Source organism: Passer domesticus, chromosome 1 (genome assembly GCF_036417665.1).
Source record: "Passer domesticus isolate bPasDom1 chromosome 1, bPasDom1.hap1, whole genome shotgun sequence".
In the NCBI taxonomy this organism is placed as follows: Eukaryota; Metazoa; Chordata; class Aves; order Passeriformes; family Passeridae; genus Passer; species Passer domesticus.
Window position 1 is genome coordinate 139,262,603 of NC_087474.1, and position 26,049 is coordinate 139,288,651.

Sequence of the window (26,049 nt, forward strand, 5' to 3'; positions counted from 1 at the left end):
TTTATGGACGAATACAACATGTCATTCACAGCTCTACAGCCATCACCTGCATTCCTGCAAATCCAGATTCAGGTGTCTCTATCTGAACAGTTACAGTGTGAAGGCTGATGTTTCCTTGAAGATACTGATATTACTGTCTTGCCCAAAATCAAATAAGGACCCTGTGATATAGAGATAAGATCTAATTCACAACAAGGGTCATGTTCAGATTCCTTTACTATGAGATCACCCTTTCTATTACCTTGCTGTGATCACTGAACACCTCTTGCAACAGATGAGGTTGCAGAAATCATTCAGAGAGCAGATGCCACCACTAAAATGAGACTAATGATGAGAGTATCACTGCTTTGAAATGGGGGCAGCAGAAACACTTCAGAATATGTACACTGTACTTGTGTGGTGGATGGGAAGATTGGTAACAGACAGCAGCAATGTACTCTCAGAAGGAACATGAGTTATTGGAGTCCTGTCATTGAATACTTTCATTTTCAGAATGACAGAAAGATGACAAGACAAGAAGTCAAAGTAGATTTGTGTTGACATAAATAAAAGTACTTGAGAAGATTTATTATGGGAGAAATTTGTGAGATCCAAGAAGCTGATTAAGAGATTAGGGAATTGTGGTGGTGTATGTGCTAGCAATAAATACCTAACTCTAGTAACCATGCCAAAGAGCAGATACATGGTATATATGTTAAAATCACATGTGGGTTTTTTCTGCAAGTACCACACCTACCAGGTTAAGGTACTTTGCAGGCTTCTGTTGTGCCTTCTAGAAGATTGCTGTCAATATCTATTCCATAAATTTTGAGCTTTGTCGACCTACTGTGTTAAGGAACACATCAATCCCTAATTGCTGTTGAGCAAAATAGATAATTTTCCACACAAAATTCTCTGGGAAGTAATTCACCTATGTAGTATAGAGATTACATACAAGCAATGCTGCACTGGAAAGAAAATATCAAGAGTTCTTAATCCCCAAATACCGCTCTGGAGAAAAATAGTTCAACAATGAATTTGACTGAATGGGCCTCCATTCTTCTTCTCTTTCATTGTCTGTCTGCTGCATTTTAATACTTGCTATTAGAGACATAAAATACAAACAGAACAAAGATAGACTCAGAAGGACTTACAAACTAGAGGGTAGCTCAACTCAGCTCCTGCATAATGAATCTTGGAGATATATATCCTCAGTGTCATCATGTATTATTTCCATGTTCCTCAACATTAATAACTAAGTAAGCAATATAGTCGCTTCATTAAGTTGTTTTTTAAGAATTCTTCTTTATTATTGGGTGCTGTGTGGTGATTTTCTTAATGCAAGAAATTTAATGTCCTCTAAATCAGCTTACACTTAAATTTCACTTATTTTCTAAAGTTGATTATAATAGGTTTGTTTTATTGTCTTCATAGGACCACCAAATGATTAGTTTTTTCAGATATTCCCTTGTGTATTTTTATTTTCTTAAGCTCTCATTTTTGTCTTTACTAGCAACACTTAATTTGAAATTTCTGAGTTACTTCACTAATATTTTCTACACCAGTTTTTTTCAGTTTTTTTTCAGCTGTGACCACAAGTAATTAAGACCAGCAGCTAATAATATTTTCCTTTTTTGTTTCAGTGCCTCATATGTGCAGTATAGTTGAGCATCGCTGTGATCACTTCTGCATAAACACCCCTGGCTCCTACTCGTGCAGATGTAAACAAGGGTATATTCTGAATGCTGACCAGAAGACTTGCAGCAGTATGTTATCTTTCTTTTCTCTTTCATGGTCCCAAAAAGTGTTTAACATCACTTCCCTTTCTGTTGGACTCATAAAGAACTGAAGTCAGTACATAATTAATGATAATCACAAGAAAGTGTCTAGAAAGGTGAAGTTGTAATTCTTTTTCTTGCTTTAAGTGAAGTTCTTACAAATCTCTCTGAAATACATCCAGCTGAATTTTATACACAACTCTGCAGAGGTACACTGTAACTATATGAAATTACATTTGAATTCTATTGGTATTTGAAGTTCAGCAGTTAAAAACAACCAAATCAATAACTTTATCATCTCAAATGAAGTGAATTTAGATACTTTACTAACTTGTCCAGCTGTCAACAGTACTAAAAGGTACAGAATGGTGCAATAAACCCCATACTAGAAAACTGTGACATAACCTGACATTCTGAAAAGCTCTTTCTAACTGCTAGTGGAAATATAAGGGTTTGCAACCTTTCAAAAAATGGTTTCAGAAGTTTTGCTTATGCTCTCATTCCTCTCTTTAAAAGTGTTGACTTTTTTCATTTTTGAGTAATTGGCTGTATAGTTTATAATAACAAACTTTATTTCCCTTTAATTTTGATTTTTGTGATCATTATTTTGTTAGTCCATTTTGACTTATTTCCTAGTGATTAACAGCAATTTACATCAGAGGGATATGACAAATTTATTTCTGTGTCCACCTTATTTTAAAGAAATTATGTAATGCTGTCTTTAATTACTTGTGGAAAATGTACATGCTAAAAATTCAAGTTTTTATCATACAGCAGTGTACAGATTCAGATGAAAGTGAATGGATTCAAATTAAAGCTGCTAAACAGATTTTACCCAGAAGAAAAATTTTGGAAAACATCTTTTCAAGAAACAGTGGGAGACAGTCATCATGAGAGCATAGAATGTACCTCTTATAGTCAATAATTTAGCACTAAGGTGAAGACTGCAGGCTCAGGTCCTGTCGTTGTGTTTGATGTTCTGTATCTCAGGAGAGTGACATAAGCTACTATGTATCTTGAGATTAGTGGATTCTTAGTCTCTCTTGCTTAGAGCTCTTTTATAGCAAATACTAAGCACCAATGAAACAGTGAAGGTATGTGAAAAAATTTTTAAAAATTTTAATTACAAGTATGAAAAAGTCTTTCTTTATTGTCTCTTCTTCTTTTTACTCTATTACATTTCCATAGATTTTCTCAGCCAGTAGTTGAAACCTTGGTCACTGCACTGCTTCAAATACAGGTTAATTTCCAAGAGTTTTGGAATTATGTGTAATTTTTCTGCTGGTGACCGATGCACAGTAGCCCTCAATATGCTCTCTCTCTACCATTTTTCAAAGCCTTTGCTGTGTTGCTTTACCTTCTTTTTTAGCTATCTATTAATTTTCCCCACTTACCTCTCACATGATTTCTGTGATTGACCTGCTTTGATTATCATTCAGATGATACCAGATTGTAGTTTGATCAATATGAAAGGGAAATTTGTCCTTCAATGTGTTTGTAGCCTTGGTTTTTTTACATCACCAAATTAAAAATTAATTTTAGCAATTAGCACTGGAAATCTGAGAGTCATCAAACTGGCCTTAAATGTGCTAGGATGGTGCAAATCATTGGTGAAGAGAGAGATGATGCACTATCAGTATGGAGAGGTCAAATGATTATGTCTAAAACCCCCACAGAGATGTAACAGAATTCATGAGGATGGGGAGCCCAGCCTGGACAAAGGGGTCAGCTTAGTTCTGGAGGCAGGAGAACCACAGTGAAAGAAAAATGCACAGTCTGGGAGTATTTCAGTTACCTTCACTAGCTGTTAATTGCCCACAAGTGCACAGAGACAATGGATTCCTCACTTGACATTTAAGTAAAATAAATCTTCATCATGTTTATGTTAAGTACAATACATGATCAACATAAACCATATGTATTTATCTAAGGTTTGGTTGTATTGGCAGCTCTTCAATGAACAAATAATTTCTTTACATACATAATTTAATACTTTCTGAATTAACCAGTGCAGAAATGATGAATGCTATGTAGCTAATGTTATACTCTTTTTTCATTCTTTTGTTAGACTCTGTTTTTATTCTTCTCTTCCCTTGTTTCTTTTTAATGCTGTGAGAGTATATGCTATCAGTACTCAGTTCTTTAAAGCCCTTAACCAAATGGCTTCAATCAACAATGAACGGGCAACTTCACTTCATGCTGGGAAATGGGGTTTTTTTAAACTAAAAATATTCTTACATTTCTTTAATTATTATGGTTATATACTACTTTTGTGTACTGTGGTCTAACTTTTCTAGAGAAGAGTGTCAGATAATGGGTATTCTTTACTTATTACACTCTATTTGTTTGTTTAACTAATCTCTCCCATTCTTCTCTAGAGATGCTGAAATCTTACATTAATAAACAAAATAATACAAAAGAGGAATGTAGCTGAAACAAGCTGGAAAATTATCTATTTGTGGGTGTTTACACTGGAACAAAAGAGTTAAGCGACTGTTTATGCTGTTCATCATGCCGCTTGATATGAAGCAGACAGCTATAAAAGAAAATTTGTTTTTGCTTGGCTGACTTCCTCAAACATGTTCCAAAAGCCTATTTTGTAGCTGTAAATGACCATTATGTGTTGAACAGTCTTTGAGCAACACAAAGTACTCTGCTTTCCAGAGCTTTCGCTGGGGAAACTTGGGGTTCTCATAAAGCTTTAGTCTGTTGAAAAGAAAGCCCAGTGTGCTTTATTTGGCTAGGTGCTGAACTGACCTCATTCGTCATGGTAATTTTTTTGAGATCTTTTGCATGGGACGGGTAACACGCTATGGTATTTTGCGTAAAAATGAAAAATTCTAAAACTCAGAAAAAAAATATCCCCACATTTTTTATTGTTGTGGTGTCATTTTCTTTCCCTTTTCAACCTCATTATCATTTATCTGGTTATGCAAAATAAAATACCAAAAATACACAAATAAAGACAATTAGTTTTCTTTAAAAAAAAATCCCTGAAGAATGCCACTTTGAACTTTTCAGGGAAGCATACATAAAGGAACTCTACTGGGCACCATTGGTCCATTAATAGTCTTTGCCATCAGCTGAAGGAATCAGTGCCTCAACTTTGAGTGAATGATCCTATTGTCTTTCACTGTTTGACAGAACATGGGCATGATCTGTGTCAAAATGAGCTCATCTCTAAGGAGCTGTCCATAGCTTCCTGAAATTTCTTTTGATCTGTACTCTACCTGTGCATTGTAGAAGGTCAAAAATTTCATACTCATGCAATTATGTGTTGTAGCTCAGGACCTCTGTGCTGTGGAGAAACATGCCTGTGAGCAGATTTGTGTGAACACACCTGGGTCCTACGTCTGTCAGTGTTATGAAGGGTATGAGCTTGATGCAAATGGAAAGAGTTGTGTTGGTGAGTATGAATTCAGCAATTCACATTTACCTCTTGACACAAACCAAATCAAAATTCAATATAAATGAGTATCCACTTTAGCTATACACAATGATGTTCTCCTGTATGAGTGGTAGATGAGAAAGCACACGTAATTGACATGTTTGTAGGCCTGTACTGATAATGAATGGTGTCTTGGGAAAATTGTTCCAACCAGTTTCACACAGAAAATAATTTTCCATTTTGAAACAACAGACGCGACGTTTTATTCAAGATCCATGTAGGTGGCCTGCAATGTACTGGCATGACATATGCGGCCATTAAAAAAACAAAGGCAGTCAAACTCGGTAGCTCCTCTTCAGACAGAAGTTATGCACAGAAAAACCTGGAAGAGGACAATTTCTTGATGTTTTTTCACATGATTTTTTGTTGATGTGAGGAGAGATTTCAACCCCTTTTTGGAAAGGTGACTTTAAGGACAGCTTAGCCACTTTAGGAACCCATCCACTATGTGTCCTTAAATTTTCACTGCGGGTGAAGAGGAAATAAATATCACTTCCAAGAATTACAGCTCAAAAGAGAGAGTGTGAAAATATGGTACAATAATTCTTTGGCACAAAACATATTTCCCTCTCTATTACTCTGTAAATATCTCAGTCTTCTTCTCTGTTTATATGTGGTAAATAATTCTATTACAATCTCTTTTGCCAGCCTATGTACCTATTCTTGTAAACTTTTCATTCCATTCTGAGAAAATACTGTCTTCTGGTTTCCACTGCAAAAAGCCCTAATGAGATCTGGATTAAAAATTACATTATTGGTTAGGTATTCTCTTCAGGCAAGCACTTAGATGCATGCTTAATTTCAAACACAAATTAAAGTCCCATGGAAATGAATCCAAGTCAGTCCTTGGCCTCAAATCTGCCACAGGCAGCCACAATGCTTTTCTCCAACAGCCTACTCTTTCTTGTCATTTTAAGACAGCTCTAGCATATCTTCCTCTTATTACCTTCAAAAAGCTATTGGCTTCCAGGATAACCCTGTTTTGAGATGCAAAATAGGTGACAGTTTATGGAACTTTCTTCGTGTAGCTTCATGTAAGACACACAAAAAGGTTTTGAGGTTTTTTAGGCCTGGGATAACATGAGGTTTTGAAGAATATTCACTCTGTGCTTACTCTTCAGAAATGTTTCCTTTACTTGTGGCTTCATGATTTCAGTACAGGAGTATTTGAAGGTCTCAATATAATTTGTCCCCAGCATAATTTGCCCACCTGTATACTATTTTAAGAACCTGCTTTTTGGAACCAAATTGTTTTGAAAATGCAGATAATACTGGTTATTTAGGTAAGTTTTTATGTCTGGCCCAGATTTCTATATCTAACATTCACCTAATAACCTTAGCTGACCCTCTTGACTTTTACTTGTATTAGAATAAAGGATGTACTTCTCTGCTATTTATTTGACTATATCCTGAGACAGAAAATCTGTGACTTCTGGTAATTTCTTTCATCCCTGATTCTTTCCTAACATATATTCTAATCCAAAATATTAATGCTTAGTGTAATCAGCTGTTGTTACTATTTTCTATTAAGTTGAAGTTCCTTGAGAGCCCAAGATATTCTTACCAGGAAAGTAGCTACCAGAGCTTTCATTCTGGTGAAATTCTTTGTATGTCAAGTCTAATATTGTATTTTGTAATAAATGCAAAGTCTATTTTTTGTTATTTAAAATTTCAAAATATTTATATGCCGCTTATTAAATTTCTTGCATTGGTGTTTAGGATTTTTGTCTGTTAATAACTTATCTGCAAAGTCTGAGGTGATTGCTGTTTGGAGGCATGATACATCTTTGACATTTTTTTTCCTACCTCCTCACTGACTCTCTTTGGCTTAAGAGATACACATTTATTATGAGCACTGTTGTTGACATTTAAAGATTTCATATTCTCTCTTCAATTATTTTAAAAATACAGCATGCATGGGTTCACTGTCTTGTCTTTTGTAGGAGTTTTTCTTTTCCACTTGATTCCTATTCGTTTGTACATTTTAGCAACAAAACTTGGATACATGCTATTCATACCGCTGCAATAATTAGCAGTATTAATTGGAATTTTAAGGCACGTTATTAACATTTCTATTTTTTATTTTTATTTTTCAGTTGCATATTTGGCACTTAAATTTTAAATTTCTTACTGGATACAAGAATAGTTCAATGTATATTAATTATATTTGGTCTGTGCAGAACTTAGTTTCTCTACATTTCTTGAACAGGAAAAGATTGTCTGGGTAATTTATGAATTTGATGCTAATTTGTCTGCAAATCCTATTGTCAGTCTCCAGAATTTGACATTTCGGGTTTGAACAATTTGAGATTTTTGAGGAATATGCTTCTACGAAGAATGTACAGCTTCTGCAGATGTGATCACCAATGAATGATCATCCTTGATGGAAAATTTTTTAAGGGAGACTATGTGTAGTACTGAATCAGTAGGGATAACTCTCAGTTTTCATTACTCCTAAGCTAATTAACCCGTCCTTTCTGGGAAGTATTTATTATCAAATGAGCAGGATCCAAAGAAAGATCTTGATGTACACATATACTAGAGGTCACTGAGAATAATAACAATTTTGCAAAAAACAGTGACTTCATTAAAGTTAGTCACTCCTCCCCTTCCAGAGAATAAAAAGGGAATTTCAGTAGGAAATACACATTGTGATATTCTTGGAAAGAGTCAAAGGTTTCCATCTAAGATATCTAAGACTTCTAAAGTTTTAACTCAAGCAAAAGCAAATGAGAAAGTGCCGAAACTTCATTTCACGGGCATGTTTATTAAATTTTTCTGATGGGCTAATTTAAGGATCAGTGGTGATATTGCTTTATTGACATGTGCCAGCCAGTTACCTGAATGGCAATAATTATACGAAATCTCACAGCCAGAACTCACAAGTATCCATTCAAGTTGACCACTGAACAACCTACCACTCTGAAGAGTTGGCAATGCACAATTTATGAACGAATTTGTGGGCTAAACAATACTTGAAACTGTCTGCTCAGCAGTAAATCTGGCTGGCAGGGCACTCTCACTTTGCCTTTTTTGAACTGTTTTTCACATGGACAAGTCCTGTCAGTTGACATTGGTGGTAATGAGCTACCCTTTCTCCATCAGGCTGCTGGACACTCAGTCTCTCCACCTTGGTGTTGCTGGACACGCTCTCCTCTCTTTCCTGGCACTAGTGCTAGACTGTATCCATCTTGCTGGGCTTGGATCCGCTTTTTCTGGCAGTGGTTTGGCTGCTGGCATCTCTCTGCAGTCCTGGCACTGCTGGGTTTTTTTGGCTGCTTCTTAGGTTCTTATGAGTCTTCCCTGAGTGTGTTTTGTTCTTCCCTCACATTCTTTTTCATCCTCCTTATGCTTTTACTTGCTTTACACCTTCTTCTCCTTAACTTCCTTCATCCTCCCATGCCTGAATAACCCCTATAAATATTATAGGGCTAAAACAGCCCCTTATGAGAAAGGTAACCCATGCAGTCCATGGTTCAGAGAGGGCAATGTAAGCACCCAGAGTATAGAACTGCTAACTGGAAGTAAAAGATGGTTTTCATCACTTACTAATACCAAGTGAGAAAAACAAGGTGGAGCAAATATGCAGAGATGACAACTGAATTAATAGTTTGCTCACTAAAAAGGACACTAATAAGTCATCTAGAAAAAAAATTATTGAAATAGACATGAGATAAAATTCAGAACGGTGAAATTTCAAGTTTTCACATTCTCATGTATATCTCGTGACTTAGCATAAATTACACTCTTCCAGAGATGGGGCATGTGGGAATAGTTCAAAGCTGTGCCAGGGGAGGTTTAGACTGGACATTAAGAAGCATTTCTTTACCAAGAAGATGGTCAAACACTGGAACAAGCCTCCTACATGAGGGGGATGCTCCAAGCCTGTCAGTGTGTAAGAGGCATTTGGACAAAGCCAACTCTGAACTGGTCAAGCCGTTGAACTAAATGGTCATTGTGTGCCTCTTCCAACTGAATATTCTATTCTCACTGTTAAAATCATTAGTTGGGCAGTTGTAGATGTTGTAATATAAATTAAAAAATTTTGTTAAGGTTTAAATGCAGAGGAGGAGGTGACTTTACAAAGAAATCCATATGGGCTATTTCCCAGGCATGATGCTAAATTGCATATATTCTTGGCCTACCTATTTCTTAATGTGCCTTTTAAACACTTCAAAATGTGCATGTTAGAATTAATTTAAGAGGAGAGCTAATTGTATGACACATTATGTCCTTGAAACATGTATTCAGTAAATAGGTTTTAATATGAATCGATTCAGTCTGGAAACACGAAGGTTCCTGCCCAGAAAATGATATCACATGGTAGCCAGTAAGTAGTTTGACCTGATTCAATGCAAATATTCTGAAGGGCTAAAATAAACTCTTTCAAAGTAGCTGAATAGATTATCTGCTTTCCTGACTAGATGACCTTGACTAAATATAGTAGCATGCACACCTGAGTGTACATGATTTACATAGGTGGGCCAGTTGAAGAAAGAATTGATTGCATTAAAACAAATTACTGACTCTTAAAGAAATTTGTGAGGCTCAGCAGTATAAAGTAGTGAAAAAAATTACTCAATTGGGAAAGAGAAACCTGTCTTGGTATGAAGCTAAGCACATTACTGTCTTCTGCAGAAAGAATCAGGTATACTTTCCTAATGTAGGCCTGGCAGCTCTTTGCAGGCAGAGCACCAGCTCTGTGACTTATCTTAAATTTTTTCTAAGGCTTTTGTTGTGAAGATGAAGCTTAACCTACAAAGAAATTTTAAAAATCCTTTCATTTCTTTAGCAACTTTGAATGGGTTTGACAGAGTAAACTCTGAAGTATTATTTTATTACCCTTGGCAGTATAACTTTTAAATATGGATTTGTGTAATAAATAAATGACCAGACTTATGAAATAGGTGACAGAACTTCCTGTGACTTTTTTTTTTTTTTTCCTTGCAAAAGGCATTATATAAGCAGAATATCCATGGTGAACATTAGCCTGAAGCTCTCAGGCTTTGCAGTTGTAGCTGCTTTGTACAGAACAAATCTGGAGCACATTAGAGGGAATGAATGTACTGTGAGAGTCCTCAGTGTAGAAGATAATGCCAAGATTCTCCTGTATACTCAGGCTATAGGAACAGCTCTTGAGAATTAATACAGCTGGGAGGGAACTAAGGAAAAGTAGAGCAATTCCAGGACTGGGACTTGAGAGACAGAAGACAGAACTAAATCAAACAAACTTTTCTATGCCCTGGCCTACAGTGTGAACATCTGGACAATTACTCACTGAGGCATGGTTTCCAGATCTGAGAAAACATGTTGAGAAGGCTCCTGACAATCTGAGAGCTGATAAATGTTCAAAGTTGAGAAATTATTTAGCACTCATTTAAAATCTGGTTTACCAACTGTTGTTGTGAGTGAACTACTTTTTGCAGACAAGTTTTTCAGAAGACAATTACATCAGCTTTTCCTTTTTTTTAATATTACTGTGTGTCTCTAGAACCATAATGTCCATGCATAATAGTTCTGATTTTTTTTCCCTAATTGCACGTTTGTCATTCTGTTTCAGTTGTTGACTACTGTGCTTTGGATAACCATGGCTGCCAACATGAATGTGTTAACACCAAGGACTCCTATTACTGTAGATGCCACCCAGGGTTCATTTTAAATCCAGACAAAAGAACTTGTGGAAGTAAGTTGTGATAAAGTTTAATTATGAACAGTTTATACTTCTGTCTTCCAGATGTCAGCAGTAATCCTCCCACTGGTCCTGGGAATGCTGACTAATGCACTGGGTATAGAAATGCATCAGGTTGGAGTGCACTGGAAACCAAAGGTCTTGAAAACAAAGCAAGTTGTTTTGAGGGGAGGGCCCAACGGTAAAGGTCCCTCCTATGAACAGGGAGCTTTTAACATGAAACCCAGCTCTTTTTCAACAGCAAAAAGCTGAAGATTTGCCTTGAATTTCTCTTTGATTATTCTTTTTTTTCAGTTAGAATATAATCTCCCTAGCTGGGTAAACAAACAAGTCTGTGCAAGACAATTTATAATCAGTTTGCTTTGTAAGATGATCTAAAATAATTAATAGTTTCCCAATCAGAAGAAACATTGCAGTCTGTTTTTCTGTGGATTTTTCTCCAGAGTGAGTTCTCTGATGGTGTGGCAAAGCTCTGTCAGTATCAGTATCAGTATCTTCTACCAGGCTTCCCTGTTTCCACCAGCTTATAATAACTTCATGGCTTTGCTTGTTGTTGTTTGTCAAATTTGATACCAGGCTAAAAAGATCAAAATTTTAACATATTTAAATTGATGATTCACAGAATGTTGACATCTGAGGGAATATTCTGGGAAAGTAGTATTTCAGGCTTGACCTCTCTATTCTCTATCTGTTGCTTGAGACAATATATTAGGCATAAATAAGCACAAATAAGACTTATTAAGCCATTGTTCCTTACACTGTCCTCTGAGCCTTGTGGATAAATTAAAGCATGAATGAAAGAACTGTGTAGCTCTTAATGCTGTAGAAGTCAAGACAGCATGAGAGCTCTTCAGAGCATAAGTGTCCCCTAGTTCCCATATGTTATGAATCACACTGAGTTTGAGTCTGCATAAACAATGCCTACAAACAAACTACAGATCACTGGATTTAAAATGTTTGTGACTTAAAAAATTTAACATAAATTTCTACATATTTGGCTTATGTACTGAGTCTCAGGGACGATGGCCAACTAGTCAAAACTCACACATGCCAGACCAGTTCTCTGCATCAGCAAGCAGGCCTGAGGCACCCACTCCTGAGATCTCGTGATTGTCTCACAATCCTGACTTCCCTTTCAAAAATAGAAAATAAGCCTTTATGCTCATGGCTACAAAGAAATGCATGGAAATATAAGTGTTGTCAGTATGGTCATGCATATCTAACAAATGTTTTCTCTGGGAACTATTCCAAAGTTCTTAGAATAAAACACAAGGAGCAGTGCTCACGAAGCCAACCTTGTCAGCACCATCAGAGTGCTCTATGACTGGAAGAGCACAGCAAGTCTGGTTTATCAGTGAGGCAGTGGAGGACATTCAAGCCACTGTTAAGGAGACTCCTGCCACTCTTGCTGCTCCCCTCAAGAGGACAGATGGCACCTTCTGCTTGTACTGGGTGCTGCTGAGCCTCAACTGTTCTTTACAAAAGGCTTGTTTGAATTCTGGGTTCACATAATTTGTAACTGGGCAAGGCTCTGTTAATGTCCTTACCCTGGGCTGTGTTGATAAACACACTATGAAGTGTGTTTTTAGTGTCCCAAAGAGAATAGCCTCAAGGTTTCAACAAAGATAATACATATTTTTCAGCCCTTGTGGTCATCTTCAGAATCAGTTATCCAGGAAAAGTCTCTCCTTGAGTGAGCATGGATTTGAGCAGGTAAATGCACCACAGCACTGCTTAGGTCAGAGGGCATACAGCTGCATTCCTCTGGTGCACACACATGGCTTTATGGCCATGTTATGTCTCTTCAGTGCTGTCCTGAGCAAAAATATATTTTCTGATTTTCATTTTGGTAAACAGATAATATATCTCCATGTTATGTATATGTGTATGTGCATATGCATATGCTGTCAAAAAATGTTTTGGTAAAGGAAATTATTAATTAATTAATGTTATCAATGTTAATTAATATACAGAGTGGTGTTCAGAAATTATAACATAGTCCTTCCAAGTTTTCTTAGGAAGTCACATTCCACTTCATTTATTCTGAAAATAGAGGTGGTTTATTATGACAAGGGGCTTTCATCATATATAAAGACTCAATTCCATTAACTGGCCACAAATCCAAAGAAAGAACTGTCCATGCCTCTGAAAGCAAATCACCTCTGGGAATAATAATTAATTAACTTCAGGGAATAATAAAACCCCTGAGTTTTCAGGTTTTATAATGTGTTGTTCAGAAGTGCCTGGATGTTTTTTGAAGTGTGACTTGTTTATCTACTTTTAGCAGTGCTGAGGGGATAGGAGCATTTTTCACTAATATAAATTAACTATACTGACACAAAACTAAGTGATGGGCAGACACTGCATCTAAATGAATGTCAGGTTCATTGACTTCATCAATAACGATAAATTATAGGGGAAACATCTCAGTGCTTAGTGCACAATTGCTATCCTTTCTAAGTTACTTTATCCACAAGTGGTAGCTGTTTCTAGACTGGTCATCTTCTCTTCCATGGGCATTTCAAATGGAAGAATTGTGAAGCAAGCACTCAGAGCTGTTAGAAACATCCGCACTCCTGATGACCTGTTTGTCCTGCTGTGTTCTAATGAATGGCATTCAAAAGCATGTTTGTGTGTTTATTACACATCATGTCTAACATGCTCTGCTCTGAGTGAGTAGAGGCAATTTTGATGAGGCAATGTATAAGGCTTAGCTGCAAAATAGGATTTTAGGATTCTAACTTCTCTACTGCATGAACTATTTCTGTTCTCTAATAATTCTTTGTAGTATACAAAGTAGTATTGGAAAAAAGAAACATTTTATTTTCATGGTTTGAAACGATATGGGAAAACACCAAAATGGTGCCTAAGGGAAAAAAAAGGCAAAAGAAAGCAAAATAACTAATTTTTATCTAGTTTGTTTCTGAGAAATTTTATTACTCACTGGCACAAATGTTTTTGTTATTTAGAACCAGACTATTGTTCTCTTCAGGACCATGGTTGTGAACAAGAATGTGTTAATACAGATGATTCCTATTTTTGTCAATGCCAAGAAGGGTTTAGACTTAATCCAGATAAGAAAACATGCAAAAGTGAGTAATCCTTTGGACATAATAAAGTTCATCTGCTTTTATTTCTTGAACCTGCAGTGAATTGTTTCCCTTCTGAAAGGATGGAAGTTTTCTCTGTAATTAAATATATATAATATAAACAAATGTTTTTTTTATAAACTTGAATTTAACTGAATGAATCATGCTGGGAAAGTATACATTTCTCTGTTTTGTAGATTACTTTGTATATTAGACATTTTTGAAGACTTTTATGAAAACCTGAGGATTAATGTAGGAACCAAAATTACTTAAACTTTATTACTTATTTGAAACTTTCTGGCCTTGGCTTCTTAAAGACACGAGCAGCTTTGAAATAAAAAAAAAAATCACCATGTTTTTCCCAGTTAGTTTAGCCAAGGACAGATACATTTCATCAGCTTGGAAATGTATTGAACAGACAACACAGCTATCAAATTCATCTTAGAGTCACACACGAAGCTTTACAGTTTCCTAAAAAAATTGTAAAAACAGCATGAGCAATGTTAGTGTTATAAACCAGTCACACATGCCATTTACTTTAGAATGACTTAGTGTTACAGCTCTTTTTGATTGGAGGCCTGGAATCACAGCAGATTTTTACTGCGATGTCTTAAAATTTAGAGAGAATATATTCAGCAAAATGAAATAGCTGATCTCATGACTCAGTTGTTGTGGGGAGAAAATTGTACTGCTGATATTTTATGAATAATAAACTTTTTTAGAGCAATATAATTCTATTTCTGGGCACTCATAGAATGTATCTGGTTTTGAAACTGTATTTTTGTTCAGTCTTAAAGATACATTCTCACAAAGCATTTTTGTCTGCACAGTGCTGCTTTTGCAGAAATCCATGCTATTCTGCTTTTTATTATCTGTATGGTATTTTAATACAATCAGGTTTTTATAGATTCAATAGCCTTGGTAGAGTAAATAGATCCAATAGAGCAAAAGAACAGCATCATATAAAATATTTATTGCCAAGGATGTAATTGCAAATTAAAGGCAAATTGTAATTAATATTTGGGGTATTTTCCTTATGGGGCTTTGGATTTGGCTGCAAATCTTGTGATGCTTCCAGGATTAGGCTCCTATTCCAAATCTTGTTGTAACAAGAGTCATATTAGCTAAGCTTGTGAAATAAAGCAGAATGTTTGCATGTATGCCCTTTTCAGAAATCAGGGACTATGGGTGAGTGGTGACAAGCACCAGGCATTCCTCCTTCACCTCCACGTGTGACTTCTGATAACTACAGGAGGAGATCTGTGGTGGTCAAAGGGAAGCCTTACATAGCAGAGTGTTTGCAGTCTGCTCTCACATCCTTGTCTCACTGTCAGCTTTAGCAGGTGTCCAAAGCACAGAATCCAGTATTGTTTAAGAAAAGTGAGTTTTTCTAAGCCGTTTTACTTTAGAAGCCCTTGTGGCTGACTTCAATTTTCCTCTCCACAAAAGTAAACTCTGTGCTTTAGGTCAGCATGACTGTGAACATGAATGTGTTAACCTGGAGCAGTTTGTGTGCAAATGTCATCCCAGATTCACCCAAGAACACCACGGCGATACGTGCAGCAATGAGTGTGTCTCATGAACTGCAGTGACTAGTTTGCTGCAAGGGAGAGGTGTGAACAGAGTGAGAAAACACTCCTGGGTCCCTTTTGAGATGTTTCTGAGTCATGCAAAGCTATGTTACTGCAAAGTCCACCAGAAGCCAGGCCTAGTGAAGTAATGCTATAGTGAGATCCCTGATCCCACAGAGAACTAAAGCATCATTTTCTACAATCCGAATAACTGGGGAAATGTGTTCAGTCATTTCACTCAAAGGCACTGTCTAACAGGAAGGCAGTGCTTGCTGCTGAACATCCTTATCACTGCTGTGGGCTGTGTAACCTGCACACCTCCTGCTGCTGTATGCTGGTATGTGGGGATGTGAAGAGACCCATCTCTTCTCTATGTTTGCACCTTCAGTGATCCATTCAATGAAGTGTCCTTTTTCACAGGAATGTTGCTAAACAAAGGATTGGTATTGCCCCAGAGAAACCCAACAGCACTGCCCACTTGGCATCACCCAGTTTTAGAAGACAGTTTTATTGCAGAGAACCATTTTGCATATCACCTAAAGCATTGGCAGCATTTTTCCCCTATGTACTTATGACATACTTTTCCAAAGTCACTGAAGTTTTTAAAACACTTGGTAGGACAGGGAATAATAATTTTTAAAGAAACTGTGATAAAGGCATATTTAAGGTAACCTGGATGAGTTGCTACTTTTTGACAATTATAGTTTTAGACTATCTCAAGTTGAATTTCTAAAAATTAATATATTCCAAGACATTCCTTGTTTGTAAAAACAGTGAGCCTTCCTCATCCTTTCTCTTGCTTGCATTTTTTTACGCATGTAATAAAGCACACATGATTACAACATTTACAGTTATAATGATTTCCAAAGTCTGGTAATTAGCACCTTTGTGATTACTGCACTCTTTGAAAGAGTGTGTAACAAAATTCTGCATGAGACCCCCAGATATTTAAACATTAAAAATTCATATTGGTGTGGGTGTTTGTATTGAAAAGATGGAGCCAAACAGATGTAACTTTTCACAGAGAATATGTGTATTTTCTTTTTTTTGTTTCCACATTTTTTGTGTGCTCTGAGGAGTTACACAAGCCTCTTTATGATGATGTGAACTCTTGGAAAAAGGAGGAGGTTCCAGCTGGAACTTGCTTTAGCTAGTAAAAACTGACACCTCAGCTTCATTTGTTCAAGCATACGTTGTCTCTCTGTGTATAATGGCAAATCTGGACCAATTACTGCAAACTCGTTGCTTAGTTAAATAAACCAATAAACAGAAATATTTAAAATAAGTGATTTAACATGAAGTACAGATTTTTAAAAATATAAACAAATCGCTGCAGACATGTCTGTTCACATCTGTAAATGATTTGCAAAGGAGACATGCAAGACTATGTTTGTTTCTGAGGGAACTCCACTACTTTTAATCAAGTTAAGCTGAAGTGATTTGGGCCTATATAACTAAAATTAGCCTTTAACAAACCAGCTGTAAAACACAATGAGGAAGTTCAAAGCTTTTTTTCCCTAAATTGTGCTTTTTCTATACTCACAGATTCAGCAAATTGCATAGTACATGTGCAAGTGCATTTATCTCACCCTACAGCTTTGCTGTCCATTGTGAGGAAATGTATTTTTAAAATCTAGTTCACACCTCTCTGCCTTGCCCCATCTTTTGTGTTTCACACAACTAGTTGCATACAAGACTTAAAAGACATATTCCATTTTATCTCACTTGGAATAGGAATAGTAAAATCAAAGAAATGGAACATATTAAGACACTCTCACACTTATAATTTCTGTCTGCCCCACCATGAGGCTTTAACTGCTTGAACCTGTTGGCCAATTAAAGTTTTAAATTGGTGATTTCTTATCCTGTTGAGAAAAGAATTTAATCTTTAAGATACAATCTGAAAGCCATAATTCCTATTTCAAAAATTACCAATACTCATATTTGCTGGGAAAATTTAATGATGAACAAAAGAGGGAGTCCTGCCTTTTAAAGAAGGAAAGCATGATTCTGTGGGTGAGACCAGACTGGGCTTCAGGATTCTCCCTTCTCTCCACCTTTTGTTAGTTCAATTACATTGTGACTTTTGGCAAAGGAAATCTGCACTTCACAAGTTTGCTACATGCCAAGTGGGGTTGTATTAATTTCACTTAGGTGTTGTTAATTAACTCAGGTTACTCAAGTAGGTGGGGATACTTGCATAACTAAAAAGCTGCACTAATCTTTTCCCCTTGCTCTGCTCATGTACTAACTACAGTGTCATAGTTTATGTATCTAAGACACCAATGTGATTTCTTCAATCATTAACACAAATCAATAGGAGTGGACCACTGTGTTGAAAGCAATCATGGCTGCGAGCAACTGTGCCTAAATACAGGAGACTCCTATGTCTGTCAGTGCTCTGAAGGATTTGTCATCAATGAGGACCTAAAAACCTGCTCACGTGAGTCTTGCGAGAACATCCTTTATTTCAGCTCCCTTGGGAAAGGTTTTTTGTTTTCATATAGGGAAAAAGTCTCACCTTCAATTTATTCTTACAGTCTGCATTTCAGTAATACTTTACTAATTATTTGGAAGCAGAAACAGAAAAAGTATTTAGGAAAGAATACTTGTCAAGATAACTGTTAGTCCTCATATATTCAGGAAAGTTTTGGGATACCTATTCATCCCCAGGTTTGAGGACAGTTTTTCAGTCACATAACAAATGTGTTTGACAGTCATCTGGAACAGCAGTGTCCTCAAGGCAAACCGCCCCACCTTACCTGGGGCAGGAGGAGAACTGAGAGCCCCACACTGAGCTTTACATTTAGCATGGGAACCCTTAATTAGTGAGCAGTTGTCCTAGCAGCTCTCTGTTCTTTATAAATCTAATGATCATTGAGAATTTATACAATTTCACAAACAGTTGAATGGCCTCCTTCACTGGAAAAACAATGTATTGAAATTGCCAGAAAAAGAAGAATATGAGTGCATTTTACCTGTTGACTTTTTATGGTCCTCTTTGGTGAGAGTGTTCTGTCCACTTTTTTCCAGATTTTGGATGTACATTATCTTTCAAACTTGTAGAATGTTGGAGCAGCTCCAGAATTCCCCCTTTTCCTTGCTGTCAGGCAGAAAGTTTTAAGAGAAATCAAACTGCAAGTCCTCAGTCATAAAAATTATCTAGAGAGAAGTGAGTCAAATCAGCAAAGGCAATTTGCCTTTGTATTTTATTTATCTTTGTGTTTGCCTCTGTAGCTCTATCCAATATCTTGACTGACTTTGCTTCTGTCTGCAGCTCTCTAGAAAGGGGCAGACTGTAACACAGAAGTATGATTAGTGTACATGTACAACATTAGGGTCTACTAAAAACAATTTTTTAGATATTTATCGGTAGTACCACTGAAAATTTAGAAACAGCCAAATAAGGGAGTTTTATCAACTTGCAAACGGAAAATCCACTTTCCTTCCTAGTAACAAGAGATGATTTTTCATTCCTGAGTTATTGTCCTCCAGGCTGTACTTGGAAACCTATCAGCAGCAGAGTTCAAAAAGCATTTGGACAACATTTGCAGACAGATGGTGTGAGTTTTGGGGCTGTCCTGTGCAAAGCCAGTAGTAGGACTTTGACTGGTCCTAGCAAGTCCCTTCCAAATCAGGATATTCTATGATTCTATGAAAATAGTGCTGAGTGCAATGGAACTGAGCTTTTTTGAATAACTCCTCTTCTCATAACCTTGTCCTCATATATATTTAGGAAAGATTTGTCCTATTCCTGACCTCTAGATGAGATGTTGAAACCTTGTGAACATTTTTAGGCTACCATGAAGAGAGTCTTGGCACTTTGCAATTTCCAGAATGATAAGTTGAATGGAGGGGATTAGCATTTAACACACACCAGTCCTAGTGAGAAAACATCTGGGACGTTCTAGAGTTATATAAACTGGCTCAAGTATCTTAAGAAAGCTGTGGGAACACCTGAATGGTAACCAAATCTGTACTCCGACAACTCATTACACAAAAATAAGTGTGTGTAGCCAATAGACAGTAGCAAATCCTGCTTGCAAAGAGTCAGGAGCCCTATATGACAGAGAAGAAACACTTGGGAAATTTGAGATGAAAAGTGGACCATGTTTGATAGTACTTGCCATTTGCAATTCTTTGTAAAATCTTGAGTAGTTCAAGCCAAATCCCACTGACATCTGAGAGGTTTTCTTCTTGCTGCCACAGGAACTGGGTCAGGTCCACAAGTGAGTTCTGGGGACTGCCACCTTCACTTCAGGCCATTTAGAGACTATTTAAAGAATGTTCACAAGGTAGCTTTTATGTCTTTGCCAGTGTCAGATATAAAAGCATTGCTAAAGTATTTTGGTTTTTTAGTACACTTTAATCCAATCCAGGCATGGACTCTGTTTAGTTATGTTAAACACAGAAAAGTATGACTTCTCAACTCTGCTTAAAGTAAAAAATGAAAAGTAGGACCTCACTAGGATCTCTTACATTTTAGTGAAGCTTTATAATCAGATGAGAAACTGAATTATTGTTTAAGCAATGCTTGTTTAAGCAATATTATTTAAGTTCAATGTATTTATATTTACTTGTTTATATGAAATGCAAACACTGGAGATGAAAAATAATTGAGTCATTATTGGTTAAATTTTTAAATAATTTTAATTGCTTTTACAGGAGTTGACTATTGTGCTCTAAGTGATCATGGCTGTGAGCATTTGTGTGTAAATGGTGACAGATCTTACACTTGTCAGTGTTTTGAAGGATACAGGCTTCGTAACGATGGGAAAACATGTAAACGTAAGTTATTACTCAGCAACTCAGAGTCTAATATTACACACATAGGAGAAATCTGTAAGGTAGGATTGGATTGCCTAAATGTTCAAGGATTTCTAGAGGTTGTATTTCCCCTTTGGTGTCATATTTGCCAGCAGCATGCCAATATCTTGGATATGCTGAGGCATCAAAAATGCTGAATGCATACTTTTAGGCACCTGAATCACATCCTAAACATCAGTGCCATTTAAAAAGTAGCCCTGAAATTGGACAGTTGTGGATCCAAAACTATCCAGAGCTGGGACAACTGTGATTTTTTTCTAAGTTTCAAGGCAACACTATGTAATGTTTATAAAGTCTTACCCAGTATGAAGCTTGCAACATTATTAATGAAAAGTTCATTTTGTCCAGAATGTCCAGCAGGATCAGGATGATTGCAACATGTCATAATTGTGTTACAAATTTGACTATATTACACAGTTATGATGAGTGCAGATATCAACGAAAAAACTAATAGCAAATTTTTCTCAACTTTTATAGCACAAGTCACCAAGTGATCAAAAAAGAATCATGGATAAGTCTCAGAAAAACTCATAGGCATTTAATGTTTTGTAACTGCAATCCTCATAATATCTAGTATCAACATCTGCTCTTAAAAAATATTTACAGAAAAAAAAATTAAAGGCATCCAGATATTACCATGATGAATGGAAAGCTCCTTATTCTTAGCTGGTGTTTCATAGCATCACCCTCTTTTATTATTCTGTGCAAACAGAGACAAATTCTGCCCATCTCAAAAAGTTAGGATAAACTAAAAGCAAGTTAACTTAGAACATACTGCCCTTAACTAATAGAATTTTTAATATATTAAATTATTTCCAGGTAAAAATGTCTGCAAATCAGTCAACCATGGCTGTGAGCATGTTTGTGTTAATGCTGACAATTCCTACATCTGCAAGTGTCATGAAGGATTTGTACTGAGAGAAGATGGCAAGACCTGCAGAAGTGAGTGACTGGTATCTGTTGAACACTTTTGCATGTACATCAGGCAAGGAAGGAAAGGGGTATTTTTTACTTCTTACTGGAAAAGAAGCAACAAAGTTCTTTTGACAGCTACATTTCTCTAACATGTTTTAATTCAAAACCTACATGTATATCAATCATCCCCAGGACAGGACATCTGCAAATCAGTCAGCCATGGCTGTGAGCATATTTGTGTTAATGAAGATGACTCCTATGTTTGCAAGTGTCATGAAGGTTTTCTGCTGAGAGAAGATGGGAAAACATGCAGAAGTAAGTACTCTAAGAATTACTCATAGAACTTTATTTACCATACATAGATCTGAGAGGCATTCAAACAAATACAACAGTTTACTGTCTTAATAAAGGAATAGTCTTAATATGTATAATATAGGAGTAGTATTTATGTATTTATACATTTAGACCTTCCAAATGCTTGTGAGAGACTCTGTGGACAAAATAGTGTCTTTTAATGGATCAAGTGACAGACTGTAAACAGAAAATACTCAAAAATGTTCAGATACCAAGAGTTAAAAGTGTTTGCTGCCTAAAATTTACCCTGTTTATTCCAGTGGTATCAGTAGCTAATGAAAGCTGTTATTTCTCCCTGCATGATACATTTGCTGTAGATTTTCTTTAACCAAATATCATCAACTGTTCTCAGAGAAAGACATTTGCAGTTCAGTTCACCATGGCTGTGAACATGTTTGTGTTAATGCTGATGAGTCCTACATCTGCCAGTGTTATGAGGGATTTGCACTAAGGGAAGATGGAAGAACATGTAGAAGTAAGTATCCTTCTCTTCAATAGATTTTCTTTATAAGCTGTGCATTTGAAGATATATTTTAAATATGGCAATCTTATTTTTTTAACAGATAAAGATGTTTGCAATTCTGTTGACCATGGCTGTGAGCATATTTGTGTGAATACTGATAGTTCATACCTTTGCCAGTGCTACGAGGGTTTTGTATTGAGGGATGATAAGAAAACATGTAAAAGTAAGTTGTTTTAATGTTACTATATTTTTATATTCTGACATCTACAGAAGAAACATATTTAGAGGCAGTTCTTCTTATAGGAGATTTTTCCTTGCAAAAAGGAGAATAAATTCTGTATTTACTAAGAGTTTACTACTGTTAGTCTTTAAAGTTTTGGAAGTGTTATTATTCATCAAACTATAGTAAATAAAATCTAAATTATTCCTAGATAAAGACATCTGCAAATCAGTCAGTCATGGCTGTGAACATCTTTGTGTTAATAATGATGATTCATACACTTGCCAATGCCATGATGGATTTGTACTAAGGCAAGATGGGAAAACATGCCAAAGTAAGTAGTTTATTAATAAAAGAAGAAATGTGGTTTCGTCCTGTTAGAATATTATTCACTGGTTCATAGTAGCCAAAATGGAATATTTTTTCTCTGTAGATCATAATACTTGTCTGAATTAAGGATTGTTTGAACCAAAGCTACATTTCAGAAAAATCAGCCAATTTTAAGGTTTGAATGTAGGTTTTAAAATTTCATTTCCAAATTAAATATATTGAGTTTTAATCTTGAGCATAGAATGTTGCTTCATTTTACTGTTCTGTGTTCTTCTGTCTATATTCATGCAGATCATGACTTAACTTGTTCTGTAACCTCCTAGCATGTTTTTTGTAAATTATAAGCAGATGAAACTCCTTCAGACTTTTTATGTCTTCTGATCTTTTTATAACTCTTCTTGCTCCCCACAAACCTCTGTGGTTTATCAGCATCCTTGTGGATGCACCACAGTGAAAGAAAGTCTTCAAACAGGAGACTCAGCAGGGTCCAGGGCAGAGGAATAATAGCCATCTAATTCTTATTTGAATCTCCCTATCATTTTTTAATAATTTATCTTTTGTTGTTTTTGGTTTTTTTTTTACAAAAGACAGTGTTAGTCTCTGACCAAAATATTCTGCTAGTACTCATGTTCAATTAGTTACCATGATCAAAAGTTAAGATTCTCAGTATCACAGATGTCCCATGTCCTTAAGGCTGTAAGTACAGCCTTCATTATTTGTTTCTAAATGTATATCCTTAATTCTATTTTAAAATACATATGATTTGCTGTTATCCAAAAAGATTCATGTTACCTTATATCAGCAGCTGCTTTATATTTATTTGGTATTCTCTCAGAAGTGGAGTAATCTATGAACTTTATTAGTTATTATTTTGTGTCTTATTCTGGGCTGTCCATAAAAATATTAAGTAGTAGAGAAGCAAGGCAAATTCTTAGAAAGTTACTTGATAATTGCCCATCTAGAATTGGTTCTGAAGCCCTTTCTGCCAGTGTTAATCCATATCATGTTGATTCAGTAGTCTGTTTCTTTAATCAAAATAATACCAATACTGCTGCCTTTTTGAATGCTCCATTGTAGGAACAGCTTAAACTTTAAGAACCAGCCTCATCATCAATTAAGAAAGACATTTATTTAGTTTTTCCAGGATTTATTTTTCCAAGTTGATTTATACTGGTCCTCTTTCTTTGCTTTTACTCTAACTCAAGTTCCACATTATCTCTTGCATTATTTTAATTCAGATAAATGTCAAGATGGCAGGCTTACAGTGAACTAGTCATCTTTTAAACACTGGAACCATAGTACTTTTTTCACTGGGAATGGAGACAACTCAGTGTTTTGGGGCTTCCTCAGAGTTCTAGGAGTTACTGAAAATTAACACTAAGCATCCAAGATATTCTTCAGAAATCTCTTTTGCAACTCTCTGCTGCAAGTTGTCTGGAGTTTCTGATTCAAAAATACGTGTGTGTGTGTGTGTTCAGTAGATGCTGTGTGACCTACTTCACACAGTGTGAAGCTCTTTGCTCCAGCAAGGTCATCAGTAACTATTTCACAGGTTCAGATCTGAATACACTAAAATGTTTTATATTTCTGCATGAAGATTGGCAGATCTATGTTTCTGTCTATTAATTAATAATACATTATTAGAATATTTTTTGTTCCTAATACTATCTAAATAATGTACTCATACTACCCTTTATTTGGTTGGCCATGTACCCCCTTGCCCTTTATTTTATTATTTCAGTGTTTTCAAATTCCTAATATTTTCCCATTTAGTAAATACTGTGAATGTTCCTTTCTTTCAGTCATTTTTCAAATCTTACAGCTGTTTTCAACTTCAGTTTCTAGATTTTTTAACTAACCTGGCATTCTTTTTAGATTCTGAGACTACATTTTTTGGGGGTGTCTAGTAAAATAACCTTAAATAGTGCAATCATTGATGGTTTTTATTACTATTATTATTTCTCCCCTGCATCCCAAAATAATCTGGCTCAGACTTACTTTCAGCTATGTAAAATTCATCCTTCTGAAATAATAGCCACGTCTGAGGCTGGTTTGTATTTTATTCTGTTTATAAACAAATGTTTCTGAGTTGTGCACAGCTGTGTATAAGCAGATGCTAATTTTTACTTATGTTGTAATTTCTCCCTTATTCACTATGACCAGATTTAGTTTAGATTGCCATGTCTTAAATATAATTATCTTTGAGTTAGAATATTGTCTTATGTAGTAGGTTTTGGAATTTTTCTTTTGGAAGCAGGAGACCCCCAAGAAATGTGGCTGAGGTTGAAGTTCTTCTAAAAACACAAACCTCAAGAGTCAAATTGAACATGGCTCTCAGGAAGCCACTTTTTGTGTAAATGTAATTCTGCAGTAGAAACTGATATTTCTTTTGTGTTGCCTGAAGAAGAAAAAGGGAATGCTGATAGATGGCTCCACTTTCTTCTGCACTTTCTTCCCATCTATCATTTTTGAAGAGGTTTTAACCAAGTGGTTTACCATTGCATTCATACAAGTCCTCACATCAATTTTCAGCGATCCAGTTAGATTTTGTTTATCATCTTAAATAAGTAGTTCCTATTCTTTCAGGTTTTGTTTATGCAGATTCTTGGCACTGATACAAGGATGTTAAGAATTATGGTTAAATCATGTCCTCTGGTGTTTTTCTTAGTTTTGTTTTTACCAGCATGCATTTGTGCTAAATGACTGTACTAAATTATTCCCTCTTAGTGCCCTTAATGTAAACTCCTCTGCCTCCTCAATCTAGATAGATTAAGCCTAAAATGGTTTATTTTCAGTTGGAGGTCATCCAAACCATGAGGTTCTGGTCAGATGATAAAGAATAGATACTCAATGTAAGCTAAGATGTCCATCATTTAACTAGTGAGAGATTTGCTTTCAGTTGCAAACTTCCATCTTTTCTTGCTTATGGGATTGACCCCCCAGTCTCTGTACTTATAAAAAACGGTTTAACTAACAAGCCACAGAAATATTATCTTACTATTCCCAGGCAAGGATATTTGCAAATCAGTCAACCATGGCTGTGAACATGTGTGTGCTAGTGCTGGTGATTCATTTGTTTGTAAGTGCCAGGAGGGATTCCTGCTAAGAGAAGATGGAAAAACTTGCAGAAGTAAGTAGTCTGATCTTTATCAACATGCTCTTTATCTGTAGCTCGTGCTTGTGTAGAAATGAGCTAACCAGCAAAAGCTGTCATCTGTTTTCAGATAAAGATCTTTGCAAATCAGTCAACCATGGCTGTGAACATGTTTGTGTTAATTCTGGTGATTCATATACCTGCAAATGCCATGATGGGTTCCTACTGAGAGAAGATGGGAAGACCTGCAGAAGTAAGCAGCATTGGAACATAATTGGATGAATTACACATA

General features: G+C 36.0%; 1 protein-coding gene across 8 annotated transcripts in view; it reads left to right on the forward strand.

Moving 5' to 3' along the window:
- MATN2 (matrilin 2) overlaps positions 1-26,049 on the forward strand; it is a 67,979-nt gene that overhangs the window by 27,459 nt on the left and 14,471 nt on the right. For 7 of the 8 annotated variants that reach the window (XM_064392536.1, XM_064392585.1, XM_064392552.1 and 4 more), the window contains exons 4-16: positions 1,623-1,745; positions 5,041-5,163; positions 10,766-10,888; positions 13,864-13,986; positions 17,875-17,997; positions 20,220-20,342; positions 21,201-21,323; positions 21,489-21,611; positions 22,003-22,125; positions 22,214-22,336; positions 22,545-22,667; positions 25,671-25,793; positions 25,888-26,010. In XM_064392536.1, the coding sequence (XP_064248606.1) occupies positions 1,623-1,745; positions 5,041-5,163; positions 10,766-10,888; positions 13,864-13,986; positions 17,875-17,997; positions 20,220-20,342; positions 21,201-21,323; positions 21,489-21,611; positions 22,003-22,125; positions 22,214-22,336; positions 22,545-22,667; positions 25,671-25,793; positions 25,888-26,010 (1,599 nt within the window). The remainder of the gene's footprint in view (positions 1-1,622; positions 1,746-5,040; positions 5,164-10,765; positions 10,889-13,863; positions 13,987-17,874; positions 17,998-20,219; positions 20,343-21,200; positions 21,324-21,488; positions 21,612-22,002; positions 22,126-22,213; positions 22,337-22,544; positions 22,668-25,670; positions 25,794-25,887; positions 26,011-26,049) is intronic. The other variant, XM_064392572.1, reaches the window with a different exon arrangement.